Genomic DNA, 16,378 nt, shown 5'->3' on the forward strand with positions numbered 1-16,378 from the left:
GATTCCGTATAAGGTAATCCGCTACCTCAGCGGTAACACTCGTGAGACCAGATGTAAGCTAAGGTAAAATCTGATGATTTTTGTCAACGCCGTCTGTGCGTATTTATATACAATGTAAATCTATTGCGGAGCGGCCTGTTAAGGTAACTCCTGTGCGACTACGGAATTAGTAATTCCCTCCACATAGTCCTCCACATAAACACCGGCTGTGTCCGGTTCCGTGACTCGTGATTACAACAGGAAGGAGTACTCCCATCCTTGGGAAACCGGATCGTCAAACCCCTGGATGAGATGAGATAGGCAGGATCCCAGCCTGTACTAAAGTAGATGGATGAGAATGCCCTCCGTAGAGGCGGTCGACATTACATATATACATAATCTTGATGTTGATAGGATGATACTTACCCTGGTGCAATTGACCTGTACAATATATTTTGCTCCGCAGGGCGACCAGCTTTGTAGGAACGCGGAAGTTCAATTAGGGGTAGTAAAAGTCATAAGGGATGCGTGCATGTGTGTGCGGAGACATATCCACATTTCCGTTAAGGAACGGATTCTTATGTAATTAATACAAAGGGATCATAATATAGTTGCCCATTCCACTCGTTTTCAGCGTTACCAAGTTGTACATAGGCCTGCAATGTTAACCTGGGCAGCCGTTACCTGACCGAGGTATGATTGATTACATAAGAATCTGTTCCTTAATATTCCTGACAGTTAAGGTGACAGCCGTGCCAGCCAGATCATGTGATCATCTAAAAATAGTCAATTGAGTGAATCCAAAATGGGGCTTCTGCACGTGCTCCCATCGTGGGATTCTTCTTGAAGTTGGACGCCACAACCACCTTACTCGGTACGGAGAAAGGATTCCGGTTTGCAAACGAACCACGAACACCGAACGAGTTTCATTCTCTTATGGATGGATAATTTTAAATAAATTTGCTAGTTGATTCCTGATCTCCTTGGGGGCTTATAACAATGGGGACATCATATCCACCTCGCGAATCTCAACCAGCTCCTCACTCGCAACCACCAAACTCCTACAATGTCTCCTCCTAGCGCCAACCATCTGGACTCTAGTACCAACCCTACCACTGTCAAAAAGCCAGTCTACGATAACAAACCGCCGCTCCCTACCGATGGAGATGATGATATTCACTCGACCCTTCGCAACCTCCGTTTAGGTGAAGGTGAGAATGCGTCTACTGCTAGCATTATAATCGCGCGCTTATACATGTCTGTCTCTGTTATTGCTCTTGTGTGGTTTTTGGAAACTGGATGCGGATGATTAGTCGTTGGTCTTTCGCAGAGTGACATTCACAAACGAACCGTTAAGTACAACGTAAGTATATGTTTTGATCCCTCCGATGATCGCTCACATCCTTCCCTTAACTTTCTCATTCTCACCTCTTTCCATCCTCCGTCACACCACACGCTTGTCCGCGCGTGCCCATAATCACCTCTCCGATGACACATTAACCAACAAAACAGGCCGCCGGAAATTACCTCTTCCTTGTCTCCCTCGAAATCACTCGTTACATCCGCTACCTATACCAAACATGGACCTCCGTCTGTTATTCCATCCTCTTTGGTGGACTCAATTTGTTGGATGCGCTCTCGCTCTTATTCTTTGCGGTTGGTGGTGAGTGAAATCTTCGAGCCTTGTACCTCGGTGATAGATTCTTGACTCCTCTTCGACTGTTCAGGAACGGTGCTCCTGCTGATAGTTCTCATCTGCTGTTTAGCTGCCCATCTCCCTCCTGTTGTCCGGTACGTCCGATCACTCTTTCATTCCGAGTCACTAATATCCCCCACCCCCTCCTTCCAATTAGACTCTACTACTTCTTGTCTACCAAATTCGGCGGAGGACTGGGTCTCGTTAATGTCCTCAATCCTTCCTTATTTTATGCACTCACTCAAGAACAAGCGGCTGCTGCTAAGAAAGCGCTGAGTGTGGACATTAAGGAACAGAAGGATGAAACGAAAAAAAGGTTCTTTAATTTAGATATCGCAAAGTTGACGTGAGTAAAGTTTCACTCCTGGGGAGGGGCCAGGGCTATATCTGACAGGTCGAAGAAACGAAAACTGATGACTATAACACTAGACTACAAATAGCCTCCATCGTTTACGAACACGATAGCGACGCGATTCGAGATGCCGTCGCTCTGACCGCTTCGAACGAACCAAACCCATATATCCCGACAAACTTGGACCCTTCTCCGGGAAGGCTTTTGGAGCATTTGTTTGGGAAGCAGACAAGTGATGATGTAAGTCAGGCGTTGGATAGTAAAGGGGATAGGAAGATTAGGGAGTTTTGTGCGAGGTTTGAGATCGATTTCGAACCTGTTTCGGGTGAGCGTGGATTTATCCCCTCTTATCTATCTACTCATTGCTCAAACATCCTTTTCCTCCCCCCACCGTACCCGTTAGAACTGAACAACACGTCCTCGGCCTTCGCTGGTCTATTCTGGGATCCCAACTCCAATTGGATCATCCTTTCCTTCAAAGGCACAGGTCCCATCGAATTCGGAGAATGGTTATCGGATCTCAACGCGTTCATGGTTCCCGTGGGGATGCATGTGCATCTGTTTAACAAAGTTCACAAGGGATTCAAGGAGAGGGTGTTTCCTGAGGATGTGAGCGAGTTGGGGAACTTTAGACCTTATGATACGATATTGGCGGGGACGAAGGCTTTGGCGAAGTGGCTGAGGAAGAGGAATGGATATGGGGATGATGTCAAGGTGAGATGTGTTTTTTCTTCTCTCCCCTTGGAATTGTTTATCAATCGTGAATGTCATTTCTTTGTAGATTAACCTTTGGTTCACGGGACATTCGTTGGGATGTGCGACGGCCTCACTCGTGTATACCCGTATGCTTATGAATGACGACTTGCCGAAAGAAATAGAACTTCGGAATCCGTACTTGTTTGCGGCTCCTATCCTTTGCGATAGATCTTCTGTTGGAGGTGAGTTAGTTGTGGTGTATGACTAGTAGTTCCCCTCTTTGTTTTTGGATAGGATGGGATGGAAGACTGACGAGGCTTTCTATTCAATTCAGTGTTCAACGAGAAAATGTTCAATGATTCGAAGGGGATTAAGACTATGTGGCGTATTACATCGAATGGAGACGCTGGTACGTTCATTCCTTGTTTCTTGGGGACTTCGTAAAAAAAAATGTTAGAGGGTCTGACGATGGGGGGATTTTCACTCTTGTAGTGGCCACTTGTTTGCCTGAATTGGGAGATTACGACGGGTTCCAAATCTCCCCCAGTACGTATTATTCCTAGCGCTCTTTTTTTTTTTGCTACACATTGGGGATTTGTTGATCTCGTTTTCTTCGCGCTTGCTTTAGATAATGGCTTTGCATTTGCCCACTTGGGGACGGAACTTAAGATGCGTGATAAACCTTACAAGTAAAGAAAAAAAAATCTTTTCCTTTCAGTGATAACTAATGAACCTTTTCCTGTTCCTTTTTTTTTTGCCCCACCTTCTTATTTCATAGCTCGAATGTAACGGGTAATCACATCGCCTTCGGGACGATCGTCCACCTCGACTCTGCTTTTACCAAGGGAGAGATTGCTAAACAACGAGCTGAGCGTTTGGCCCAGTATGGCGAAGTGGCGCGTGAACTGAAAGGAAAGATATTGCAAAAGATTCCGATAATTGGACGGTTGATCGCTCATTGTACTGGTGAGTGGACAAGCTGTTGCCCCCCCCAATTTCTGCGATGCTGATCCCCCTGCCCCTTTTCGCGCTGGTGCTACAGTTCACTATTGGGATCAGCTGGATCGTGTGGCGGTTGGGAAGTGCGATTGGGTCATCAACTGATTGTTGGTTTTCTTCGCCAGGCTCGTTCCCCCCTTCCCTCTCCTTTCCCTCAAACGCCTTCAGTACCGAACCCTTACCGGCACCCTATCGAGCCATTGCGTCGTGTTCTGCCTCTTAAATTCTTCCGTACTATGTTATCACCGACTGTGTACTGACGATAGTCCTAATGCTCGAACGTGAACCTTCTCTGATTTTCCCCATGATTCTACAGTACAAGCTCTTTGTTTGAAGCCGTGATTTGGATTTTACGTCCATGTTGTGTTGATGGACGTTTCCCGTCACTGCAGTGGTCCTTCACAGTACTGCGAAAACAATGTATGAGAAGCGTTTTGCAGGAAAGAACCGAAAAAAGAAAAAGAAAAAGAGTTACAGATGCATTAGAGTCTCCTGCTACTTGAACTCCGAGACCAGCAGATGGATGAAAATCGAATCTCTCATATACCTTGGTTACATCTAATGGCGTTCCGTTAATATGCAAATGGCCTGTCCTCTGGACAGTCAAAGTTTTAGCCCATCGGCACACGCCCATTCCACGAAACCGACATCAGAATCCACTTCCTCTCGAATCCGAGCGTCAAACCCAGCGAAAAACCCCTCCTCCAAAATGTTCACGCTCTCTCCTTCACTCCTTGTGCTCATTCCAAAGTCAATAACACCCTTCCCGTCCCTCGCAGCTTTCTCAACTTCTCGCTGAATGCATCTCATCACAGCACTCGTACTTCGTGTATCCTCCTCTGCGATCTTTGCCAGGAAAAAATTGGTTGTACGTTCGAGGGTGGATAGACATGCTCGAGTATGGACCTCTAAAGTTGTTTTGGTGCGTACGTGGAAACTGGTCCTTGAGGAACCAGAGTGGGAAAGGTCAGATGTCGAGTCCAGGAGTGTGCGTTGGGATAAAATGGTTTGAGAGGACGTAGTGATATGATACTAATGAATGATGAGGTCCAATTTTCCAAACGCAAAACGAAGGAAAGGGCGCACGATCAATTGACAGACGTCCTTTTGTCCCGGAAGAAAGTCAGCCGCAACTGCGTAAGCAAGCGCACGAATGACCTTTATGGAGTGGCACAAGCACAGCTTCTCAATCACAGCAAGGCTAATTGGGAGTGCTCTCCTACTCACCAGCATGTCAAGCTCTCGTAATCTGGTATCTGAGTTCATCCCCTCCTTGCCTATCTTTCTGAAAATGAACCCAAGCAGGGCTAGCAATGATCGCCAGAGTTCTTCCCAAGTATACTCTGGAGCAATGGGTTGAAAACGTCGGATGAATTCTCAAAGCCAACTATCTCAAACTTACCGAGCCTTATTCGCTGTTCAGCGAGAAAACGCAAACTCCTTAACAGACTCTGCACACATAGGCTAGGAGGAATGTCAGAGCTGCATCAGCTTTGCGCGGAACAAATCTCATACATGAATGAGTGCGTTTGCAATTGTTTGTGAAGGTTATGTTGCAACCATATCAAACAACAATCCAGCACAGTTTCGAATCCAGCCCTGCGGCCTTCTCTTTTAGGAGGAAGAGGGAGAAATGGAACACGCTAATACCAAAATATCGCCCTGGCCCCAAAGTCCGAAATAAACAGTGTCATACCTGACGACACAACCGGACCGAGAAGTTCTGCACACAGAGAAATTTGCATACCGAAGGATCCTCGACTAACGTATGTATAATGCGCAGCATGAGATGAGCGTACGCCGCAGGACGAGGCAATCCGGATGAAGTGGAGTGAGTTAGAATGTATGAGCCAAGGGACAGAATGTGGGCCACCCAGGGTAATGGGTTCTTCGCTTTAGCACTAGGTACAGTCAACGGGAGCAGAGCCGGGTGACTGTTCAAATTTAGGGAGGGTGCCGCCACCACGGACTGGACACAGATTAGGCGGAACGATGGGTTGGACTGAATATACTGATACAAGGTAAAAAGCACAGCAGATGTTAGATCAGGCCTAGGGATAACATACTTCTCAGCTGAGATGCTCCGATAGAATTCACAAGTGTATATCTCACTGTGAGCTGAAGTCGCCATTAGTTTGCACCTTCTGGCTCATTTCCGCACTAGTGCCCCTGTCCCTCGACCCCCCAATAATAGGGAAAGGGTTGGATATGCCAAAGGCGCTCAGTCCTTTCGCATCTTGCTTAGGGGTGAAAACGTTCAGGACACTGGCGAGAGAGGACGTAACACTCGAAGGGGAATCATCTAAAACCCTCTGATACGATCTATCAGGGAGCTACGAATGAGTATGTATTCAGGAGACGACACCTAGTAATAGGCATACTCTATGGCTTTATCAATAAACCCTTGTGTCAGCCTACATATCTGACGCATAAACCCATCATCTCGTTCCCCAGCAATGCGGGAAAGAACTGGGTTCAAGTTTGCTGCATCCGTTTTGTGGTAATTTGACAGAACGCCAAGGAGGAGTGAAGCGGACCAGACGGACTCTTCACGCTGGTTAGGAAGTTCCAGGACCTGAATGACTACCCGAGTCAATCAATTAGGCCTGGAAACGCCTAGTGTTGGGATCCTATACCTTTTTAATAGTTGGATAGAGATCATCAGTAAGGAAATACGCATTCGGACTCAGTTGATTGATGCTGCAAACAAATCTAAGCCCAATTTGCAGACAATGATAGGTGGTATCATCTATCAACTGTGAGCGGTCGCCAGTCCACTGTTCAAAAGGGTCCCTACCTGGTACATTGGCATGCTGCCATGCCTGTTTCAGCTCGGAAACAAAAGCCTGACATAGAACACGCCAGAAGTGGAACTAGTTTGAGGGAGTCCTTGAAATTAAAATGCAAAAGGCACCTTGAACACTGCATCACTTTTCCCAAAATCACCCGAGAAGATTTCCAGGATTTCCCCACCCGTTAACCCTTTGTTCAGAATCGATGGAATGAATATCAGCAGGGTCTCGGCAGCATGCCGCTGCATGACTTCTATCTCAAGGTGGGAAGGCTCGGTGGGACTTCTTCCCAAAGAACTGGTGTTTTGTTCCGTGCCAGGGTTAGGTAGTGATGGGATGGCCATCACCAGGACCGCGTTTACAAACATAGAACTAGTATTTTTCTGTATTTTGACGCATTAACAGGGAATTACAGCCTGGCCTAACTTTTCACCTTGATGGCAGGCTCAATCAGATCGTCTTTGTGAAGCGCAGATATCCTGGCTTTCAAAAATTCCTTGTCCACATCAAGTGAGAAGAAATCAACCCAAAATGATTGGGATATGACATCCTGAGAAAGCCCTGGGTACGGTGAATGGAGGAGAAAAGAAGATTGTGAAAGGCGGACACGAGTAGGGATGTGTTCGATGGTACAACCCTGCAATTCAATCTTAGTGCCAGTGAGTGGGGCTTTCGCAGGGACCTACTTTCAGCAACTTCTCTACAGTCAATGCGTATCTTGAACGCAGCGTAGGGCCTCCCATGAACGAATGTAATGGTGGTGGAAACAAGAAACAGTTAGCACTGCCATCTGCGGAAGCGAGTAGCCCATAAGTCACGCAGCAGCCATCAGCACAATGACTAGTCGTTCAGGTGCGTGCGGAAAATGAGCTCCTTCTGCTGACGGAGAAGAACGTAAGCTCAAACTTTGGTTCACTTATAACGTTGACTCTCATGGTAGTGCTAGAGCTTCGTGACAGTATATTCTCGCGCGGGGTTTTTACAAATATATGATGGAGTGCTCGGAGGACGCGATCTGGGGCTGGAAAATTTATTGGATCGAGTCTTACAAAGCGGGATCCAGGCAAACTTGAATCGATCTCCCCAAGGTCCAGCTCTCTGCCGAGAACGCTTAATATCTGCTCCTGCTCTCATCCATCCAAACGCCAAAAATCAAGTCTATCTCACCTGTGGATGACGATGACATTCACGCGTTTATTCGAAATTTTCATTCGGATGAAGGTTGAGATGTTTACTACTCGCGTTATTATCGCATGCTTATACACCTGTGTCTGTGTCATGGGTTTCGTGTGGTTGCGTCTGGAATCGGGTTGGATAGTCATTGCTATAGACGAACGATTTTGGCAGGGACAAAGGCTTTGGCTATGTAGTTGAAAAAATGGAATGGCGGTACTGAAATGATTAATAGAGCTGTACGCACGGACTCAGTCTCTAACTTGAGAACTAATAACATTGTAACTCTTTACCTGTACGCACGGACTATAACACGGAGAGTACAGTCAGTTATACAAAAGTTAAAAACAACAAAAGGGATATCACCTCAGTCTCTAACTTGAGAACTGAGGGAAAGGGAAAAAACCTAGCACCCCACGCCATTTATACAACAAGTACTAATATCGCTTGCAATCGCGACACATGGTCGTCGGCAAGGGTTAATGCATAGAACAGAAAGAGTAGGCAGAAAAGGGTATCAGCGGTGATCCCATCAACACCGCGTCAGACAAACTAATAAGGTAAATAGATCATCGTTAACCACAATGATTTCCAACAGGTACTACCAAGGTAAGTGTTTAAACTGCAGTTTCTTTTTGCCCCTTCGCTTCTTTGTCAGCCTTTCAATATTGTTTTTGCAGATCGACCCTTGGTTCACAGGACACTGGCATTCACTTGTGTTGTATGTTTATGGGTGATACTCGCCAAAGGGGGATCAACCTTTGGGATGCAAACTTGTATGTGCTCCCATTAGGCCTCAAAATTACGTAAATGTTGTCACTTTTGCTGACTAGAGCTTGCTTTGCTCGTTGGACTCTGCACCATGTCACATGTGGTCAAATTGCAACAATACAGTGGACAGGAAAGGGTACAAGAAAATGAAGGGGCAGAGTCAAGCCCCAGGCAAACGAGAAAGGAGACACAACAAAAGGTGGAAGACAAGACAAAGGTTCTGTAAACAGTGAGATAAAGCGAGATTGTTAGAGATGGGCGGATTCAGACGACTCTGGAGTGGAATCGGAGACTTAGCGTGGAGGGACCTTGGCCTCAGCGACTCAAGCAGAGCGCTGTGCCATTGCTGTTTGTCCATTTGGTCCTTAATTTCACAGTAGGTGAGCAGGAAGTCTCTAGGGGGCATTTCAGGTCGATTTCGGACTGAACCTGTTAGAATGGGGCGGATTCGGACGACTCCGGAATGGAATTGGAGACTTAGCATGGAAGGACCTCGGCCTCAGCGACTCAGGCGGAGCGCTGTGCCATTGCTGGTTGTCCTAGGGGTCCCTAATTTCAGATCTAGCAGAGGGAAAGTCTCTTGGGGGAATTCATGTTGATTTTGGACTGAGGTTACAAGTTACTATGTACATTGTATATAAGGAGGGGTCCGGAATCAAAAGGAGCGAGGGTAGGATGAAAGGAGACAAAGGGAGATGAAAAGAGGAACAACACTGAGGGTCAAGGGTTTGACTCAATGGTGTTTCTCAAAGGAGGAATGAAGGGCCAAGGCCCAAGGAGGAAGGAAGGAGGTTGGGAGTGGGGAATGGCTAGCTGACTGAATAGAAAGGAAGCAGCAGCCCAAATAGGAATGAGGGAGAATAGCGGAATTGAATAGGACAATGCAATAGTTGCAAGGTCCGAGGTAAGTCCGAAAGTCCAAACTCGGAAGTTAAACTCCGGAATATTGGCAAACGTAATTAAATGGAATGAGCTAACCAATACAATGGGTATAAGCGGAGGTGGGGTCAAAGTCCGAGGTCGGAGCTAAGACCGGAGGTTCCGGAGACGGAGACGTGAACGGGATTCCGGAGTGGAGGTCCGGAGTCAGGAGCATAGGTTTTGCGTACTCGTCTGGAAGGTGTCGAGGTTGGGGTCGGACCCGGAATGTCCCGGAGTCGGACCGAAGGTGGTGTCAGAGCCGGAGGTGGGATAACCTCTTGGGAGTCGGCAAGGAGGAGGTGACGGAAGGGAAGTAAGGTTCAGAGTTCTGGGAGCCCAGAGCGGAGGTCGGGATTGTATGGATATGACAGAACCCACGAGTATGTACAAGCACCGATATATATAATGGAAGGGGCAAAAGCACAAGGAAACAAAGGGGAACCGAATTGGAACGAAAACGTCCGAACGGGGACAAAGGGAAGAAGGAGTGGAGCAGTACCGAAAGGTCATAAGAAAGGACCTGTGATACGTCCGAAAGGAGGTAGGAAGAGCAAGGCCCAGAGGGGCAGGAGGATGAGGAGAAGTGGGGATGATGACTAACTGGCTAGAATGGGAAGAAGCAGTAGTCCAAATAGGGATGAGGGGTAAACGCGAGAGATACATTACAAGCGGCGAAAGTGCTGAAGGCGATCCGCGAAGCTCGGGGGTTGCGGAGCTTATGGGGGTTACGGAAGCGGGGTTGAAAGTCCGAGGGATATTGGCAATGGTGTTTACGTAGTATGAGGTCACCAATGCAATGGACTAAGACCGAGGTGGAGTCAAAGTCCGAGGTCGGGACTATGACAGAGGCTCGGAGTGAAGATACGATCGGCGTCCGAGTAGGAAGTATGGGACAGCGGCGGAAGGTCGTAACTTGGCAGAAGGGTGGCGGAGGAGTACCAGAGGGAGGAGAGAGGGGAAAGGTAAGGGGGAAGGAGTGGCGGAGAGGAGGGTTGTCAGGTCCGAAGGCGAGTATCGGAGCAGACGGGGGAAGCATAGGAGGATTACGGGAGGGTGGAGGCGTTGCAGAGGGGGAGTGGAGTAGGAGGAGGAGGAGTAGAGGTGGCGTGGGGGGGTAAGGGGGAGGTGTGTTGCCAAGACTGAAGGTGAGTATCGGAACGGCAGCGGTAGGTTATGACTCCGGAGGTGAAGAGGGTGGAGGTCCAGAAGTCAGGTCGGGGTCGGGTATGCACAGATATGACAGAGATAATCTTTTAGTGAAGATCCATAGAGGTGACATAGGTACTTACAGAGTTTTTTCTTTGAAGGGGAGGAACCCAACAAAGAGACACCTGTAACTGGAGGATCTCCCTCACAAATGAAACTAATTCTGACAAGTTTGAAACCTGATTTGTCTAAGCCTGAACTTTTTTCCAAAAATAGTTCGAGGCTGCAGTCAGCAGCAATGACATTGCCCGGTTTCAGAGGTTCATCATACAAACTCATTTCTTTGTGATTGATGGAATATTCGTTGGAAGCGTCATAAATCCCTTTGAATGGGCTGGTCTTCAACGGCATTAGTAAAGGTCAAAGTAGCCTTCGGCAACATACAGTAAGTGTCCAAACTGTGAGAGGCATGTAGTGGTCTTCGATGGCCAGAGCATGCACCTTCTCCGTTGAAGCGGTTAGAAATGGCGCAGTCAAACCGGAATAGCCGCCAGTCTGATCGGTGGGAAGACATTACACGTTCTTTTTGGATTTGAGTGTGCATGGTGCAAGAAAGCCAAGTGGGAGGAAAATCGAAGAGCTGGCACAAACCTGGTGCACGAAAGAGTACTTGATCATTGATGAGTCCCCGATGGTCTCGCGAACGCTATTTGCATGAATATCAACAATTCTAGGTCTCATTCACCAGCATAATCATCCAGAGGAGACTTCGATGAAACCCTGGGGGGGAGTTAATGTCATCATCTGTGGAGATTTTCATCAATTCAAACCAGTTGGCCAAAACCAAGGAGCTCCACTCTATTGGCCTTCAAGCAAAGAAAAAAACACAGCTGAAGAGGAGATGGGAAGCGAGCTGTACCCCTGTTTCCAAACAGTAGTGTGCCTCATGCAGCAGATGCGTGTGCAAGATGAAGCATGGACAGAGTTTCTGCGGTACTGTTGACATGGCAAGTGCAACATGAGTCATCTAGTGATGTTACGGAGCCTGCTTGTGGGCACCGGCGACAGAGCAGTGACAATGGAGAACGACACATGGGGGACAGTGGTGTTGGTGACTTCCCAGCATGCAGTGCGAACGCAATGGAATGAGCTCGTGTTGCATAACCACTGCGAGAAGATGGAAAAGAGCTTATATCGATTCCAAGCTGAAGATCGGATAGGGGGAAGAGGTCTGACACTCAGCGAGCGATGGGCACTGGCACGACACATCTACAAAGATAATCAATACTCGGCACGATTGAAGCATCAAGGAGGGTTACTGTCAGAGACCAGATTCGAGATGAAGGAATGTCTCCGTAATGGAGGGCTTCGGCCTCAGCGACTTCTGCCAAGAGCGCTGTGCCTAGTGACACGTCCGTGCCCTAACTTACTGACTGGCAATTAGAACCTAGGGGGGGTAACTCTAGTTGATTTTACTACTGGGGCGTAACCTATGTACAAGTGGGATATATATATGGTTACAGCGGAGACGGTTCCGCAATTGGCGGAGCCGAACGGAGCGGAGCTAACGGGGTTTAACCATTAGCCGACTGAATATTACCGATGAGTCGGTTCGTGGGGTTAGCGGAAAGGCAGGCGATAACCCAGAAACAGAAAGGAGGGATAGGCCTGAAGGTGGGCTCTGCAGGGCAGGCGAGTGTATTGCCCAGCGGAGGTGGGGGTGCGCTAGCGGACGTCGGAGCTGTCCGGAAGTCTTCAGGGCTCTGTACTTAGGGAGGCGTAGGTAATAAATTGAAATGAGGGGGTGGTGACCATTGAGGGGTACCGAGAGGTTTGCGGAATACGGGGGCTCCGAGGTTGGTGAGGGAGGAGCGGAGTTAGAACGGAGGGATCGGAGGGACCGGAAGTCGATGGCCGGGGATGGATATGACAGTTACAACCAATTGTGGAGTTGGCAGTTGGCAGCAAAGTAATAATCACCACAAACATCAATACAGACATGGATATCGCAAATGGGGCACGAGGAGAAGTCATGAGCATCTGGGTGGATCCACAGGAAGATTTAACACAAAGGTCAGTGATTCATGAAATGAAATACCCACCAAGCTGCGTGTTGGTGAGGCTGGAACGCTTCCAAGGAGCAGACATTGAAAACCTTGGAGCAAACACCATACCCAGTTTTCCAACAGTATGCTCCTTTGATTTATTCACAAATAAAGGTGAAAAGAAGAAAGTGCAACGTTGCCAGATCATGATCGATTTGGCATATGCATTCACAGACTATTGGGCACAAAGACAGATGATCAAGTATTTGTGGGCAGACATCAGCACACCTAGGGGAGCATTGACACCATTCAATGTGTATGTGACACTATGTCAGGGCACACACCCTGACTAGCCCAGACCCGGACCTGCATGTGCGCTGTGCCCCACATGCTCCATGCACCGCATGCTCCGGGCCCAGTTCCCACTCTTCATGTGACTTCTGGGTATCCCCGGAAGTTTTTGCCATATTGGGCCACTGTGGGAAAGTGAGAAGTTAACCTTCTTCTCACTTTCTTACCACAGTGTCAGGGACCGGGGTCGAGAGCGGGTGTATCGCCGAGGCTGAGGGGGGTATGACGGGGTGCGTAGCAGCGGGCCGAAGAGAAGGGTTGGCAAGATAAGTGGGTGGAGAAGGTTGCTTCTCAGTTCCACTTAGGCTGTTTTATACATGTGGTGAAGGCACGTGGGAAGCGCCACGTCATCCGAGCACAGCACTCGTCTGGGTATCCGTAAGGTCTAGGAGCGTGGTGTCCGGTTGGCGCGTTATGCTGCAGCGGTCAATGGTACATTGATACAGGAAGTCGTCCGTGTGTGAGGTTATCGATTCACCAGTAGCTCTCTGCCTTGAGACTAGGCTGTTACAGGTTGAGCTGTGGGCCATAGAGAGAGGGGTCATGGGGACCTGGGGATTGTCCCCTGACACACTATCACGTGCAAGAGGGTGAGCTGTCACGACCATGCATTCTGACCCGGATGCCGGCCCTTGTTCTGTGTTCTTTTGTTAATTCATCACCTGACCCATTCAGTTCCTCTGACTATATATACAATGTATAATACATTAGTATAGCTTTAGTCTGAATATCGACTAGGTTTGGAAGATAAGCGGTTAGAATGGCTTAACAGGAAAAGTGGGAGTGGAAAAGGAGTGGGGAGTAACAGACAGTGTTACACAAGACCAAGTCAGACTTGAAGTCATGGGGACCCAGGTCAGACCGGGGTCGGACTGGGGTCTGAGCCAATTAACTACATGCGTTCTTGCCAATACTCCATCCTAGCTCCGTCAATACAGATCGTAGTCTAGCGTGAGAACATTTATTTACATTGTGTAAGGCTTTGAATATCGGGATTTCCTGTCGAAAAGTCTGACTTGCACAGACCGTGAGAGAGACTTGAGACCATTAAGTCAGACTCACAGTCTTCGGTCTTTGGGACCATTAGAGACCACATGGTAAAGAATGTAAAAGTAAAGCAAGGGGGACAAATAGACAAATATGTATAGTCAGCCAACACCGCAAAGCAGAAAGGAGAAAGAAAGGAAACATGATGTGAGACACAAAAGAGGAAAGCAAATGACGTACAAAGCGTTACACAGAACAACCAAAAAGGAAATAACATCACGTAATTTCAGCGGTTTCAGCGTCAGAAATTTACTAATATCGGTACGTTGAGTGACTCTGGTGCAGAGTAATGTTATGGTTTTTCCTTCTTTGTCTAAGGATTGTGTGACTCTATCTTATAGAATAACTGATGGATGCCACCTGAAGCGGCAAACCCACTACTCCCACATCGATGCAGTGTCACAGCCCACTTAGAAGTCACTCTGGAGCTGTCTTTGCATGCTGTGGTACTAGGTGGTACTACAAATGTAAAATATCGTTAAGTTTTAAATCAGGACCCCAAGGCCACACACCCCCAGTCTGCATATACAACCCCACTGACATTATGAACCTCAATTGAATGCCACAGCAGTATAACACTCCAAGACTGGCAAAGGAGTTTATATGATATTATTTGGTTTCGGTGAGTAAATACAAGCAAAATGTCATGACAGTGTTCGAGAGAGGGAGGTGATTGGTTTGTCAACAGGAAGGAGAGCAATGCAGACAGTGTGTAAAAGCACACTGAAGGAGAGAACGAAGGAAGGTCAGTTGGGAGGTTCAAACGAGACCACCACCAAGCTGTTCCCTGGTTCTCTAGTTAGGATGGGGAAGTGTACTAGTATTATTTGTTGTAAATATAGTACCAATCCGAGTGTTTTGGCTAATTCTATTTTTATGGGTTAGTCTAAAGTTTCTGGGAATTGACTTACAGATAAACCGAGCCCAGCGGAGCTGTTCCTTTATTGAAATTTCTTAGTTTGTCTAGGTGTAACTCTGAGTAGCGTTGTTTAATTTGGAATTTAACTTGAATTAAATCTTCTACTTGGTGAAGTTTCAAAGATTCTACTTAGTTAATGGATTTGGATTGTGTCTGGAGTGTCCCTTGAGTTTGTTTTATTTTTGTCTTATTTTATTGCTTGTTTTAACAGTAGCAAAATAACTGTTTTGTGTTTACACTTTGAAATCTGCAGTGTTAACCAGCTCTCCTGTTGAAATATCTACTTAATATTTCTCTCCTTTATTGCTGCCTTTTACTACAGTGGCAATCTTAACTGTACTGTATATAGTTACAACGAGGGCAGGTCCGCAAATGGCAGAGCCAAGTGGAGCGGAGCTAGCAGGGTTAGACATTAGCCGATTGAATATTACCGACGAGTCGGGTTATGGGGTTAACGGAAAGATAGGTGATAGCCCAGAAACAGAAAGGAGGGATAGGCCCGAAGGTGGGCTTTGCAGGGCAAGCAAGTGTATTGCCCAGCGGAGGCGGGGGTGCGCTAGCGGACGTCGGAGCTGTCCGGAAGCCTTTGGGGCTCCATACTTAGGGAGGCATAGGTAATAAATTGAAAGGAGGGGGTGGTGACCATGGAGGGGTACTGAGGGGATTGTGGAATATGGGAGCTCCGAAGTTAGTGAAGAAGGAGCGGAGGTAGACCAGAGGGATCGGAGGGATCGGAAGTCGATGGCCAGGGATGGATATGACACACAAGTCAAGTATCTTCCTTCAGACTCCAAGACTGAGACAAGTTCCAAATTCGAAAGTCTTTACCACTCCATGATATGATGAGAAAGGTGTTGCAAAGACACCAACCTCTGAGCCTCAGAACTGCATTCCAATTCATCCCCATCAATTACCTCCTCCCAAATCATCCTATCCATATTACAATGAATCTACATTCACTTCCTCATTTCACAGCATCTCCTAATCCTAATTTATCGACCCCAGCCCAAGATATACTCTGAGGTAAACCATTCTGCTGTGCTGACCATTCTCAAAACAGTCAATCAATACCTTTCCTATTCCCCTCAATCACCACTCCCGATCTCATCCTGCAAAAACGTAGTACACTACTCCATACTCAATAGTCCCATAATTTGGGCTCAGGGTCACATTCCATGCACAAAGGCAATGGATCACTTGACCTCTGTCATGCACACACTGCTTACACTGTTGCTCCATGCTAACAATTCAATCCTTTAACTGGCTGTCTCCACTTTCCTGTTCTCAACTTACCATCTGTCCACAAATGCTTCTCCTTGTGATTCTTGAGTTAGATCGTCTAAGCGATGAATTTCACTTACCCCCAAATGCATCACTCTCTCTTACAATGCCTTCACCTTCACATAGTTATACTTCAGGACTGCCTTGCTTTCTTCCACATCCACCCCCCCGATACCTCACCACATCTATCTTCTCAACCTCATATTCAAC

General features: G+C 47.4%; 2 protein-coding genes across 2 annotated transcripts; one reads left to right on the forward strand and one right to left on the reverse strand.

Moving 5' to 3' along the window:
* The first annotated feature begins 821 nt into the window (after nt 1-821).
* Nucleotides 822-4,119, forward strand: EI90DRAFT_3060489 (Alpha/Beta hydrolase protein). The gene is made up of 13 exons (XM_039060493.1): nt 822-1,190; nt 1,293-1,342; nt 1,492-1,642; nt 1,707-1,770; nt 1,833-2,021; nt 2,105-2,352; nt 2,431-2,741; nt 2,809-2,965; nt 3,058-3,132; nt 3,216-3,269; nt 3,352-3,412; nt 3,502-3,689; nt 3,766-4,119. Exons 1-13 carry the CDS (start codon nt 1,046-1,048, stop codon nt 3,825-3,827), a joined length of 1,755 nt encoding a protein of 584 aa, XP_038915454.1. The 5' UTR covers nt 822-1,045; the 3' UTR covers nt 3,828-4,119.
* EI90DRAFT_3060493 (uncharacterized protein) lies at nt 4,013-7,435 on the reverse strand. Its single transcript, XM_039060494.1, has 13 exons — nt 7,201-7,435; nt 6,948-7,151; nt 6,637-6,897; nt 6,520-6,568; nt 6,359-6,471; nt 6,104-6,297; nt 5,835-6,044; nt 5,419-5,773; nt 5,238-5,365; nt 5,125-5,186; nt 4,950-5,065; nt 4,809-4,880; nt 4,013-4,754 (listed from the first exon to the last, which is right to left on the reverse strand). Exons 1-13 carry the CDS (start codon nt 7,255-7,257, stop codon nt 4,326-4,328), a joined length of 2,250 nt encoding a protein of 749 aa, XP_038915455.1. The 5' UTR covers nt 7,258-7,435; the 3' UTR covers nt 4,013-4,325.
* Nucleotides 7,436-16,378: the final 8,943 nt, after the last annotated feature.

This window comes from Cantharellus anzutake (assembly GCF_015039405.1).
Source record: "Cantharellus anzutake strain C23 chromosome Unknown EI90scaffold_27, whole genome shotgun sequence".
NCBI lineage: Eukaryota > Fungi > Basidiomycota > Agaricomycetes > Cantharellales > Hydnaceae > Cantharellus > Cantharellus anzutake.

Coding starts and splice junctions, on each gene's coding strand:
- EI90DRAFT_3060493 (XM_039060494.1), bottom strand. CDS start 7,257: ATGGGAGGCCCTACGCTGCGTTCAAGATACGCATTGACTGTAGAGAAG. Junction 7,152..7,200: donor CTGTAGAGAAGTTGCTGAAA/GTAGGTCCCTGC, acceptor ATTGAATTGCAG/GGTTGTACCATCGAACACAT. Junction 5,774..5,834: donor AATGGCGACTTCAGCTCACA/GTGAGATATACA, acceptor TGTTATCCCTAG/GCCTGATCTAACATCTGCTG.
- EI90DRAFT_3060489 (XM_039060493.1), top strand. CDS start 1,046: ATGTCTCCTCCTAGCGCCAACCATCTGGACTCTAGTACCAACCCTACC. Junction 2,353..2,430: donor CGATTTCGAACCTGTTTCGG/GTGAGCGTGGAT, acceptor CGTACCCGTTAG/AACTGAACAACACGTCCTCG. Junction 3,270..3,351: donor CGGGTTCCAAATCTCCCCCA/GTACGTATTATT, acceptor CGCTTGCTTTAG/ATAATGGCTTTGCATTTGCC.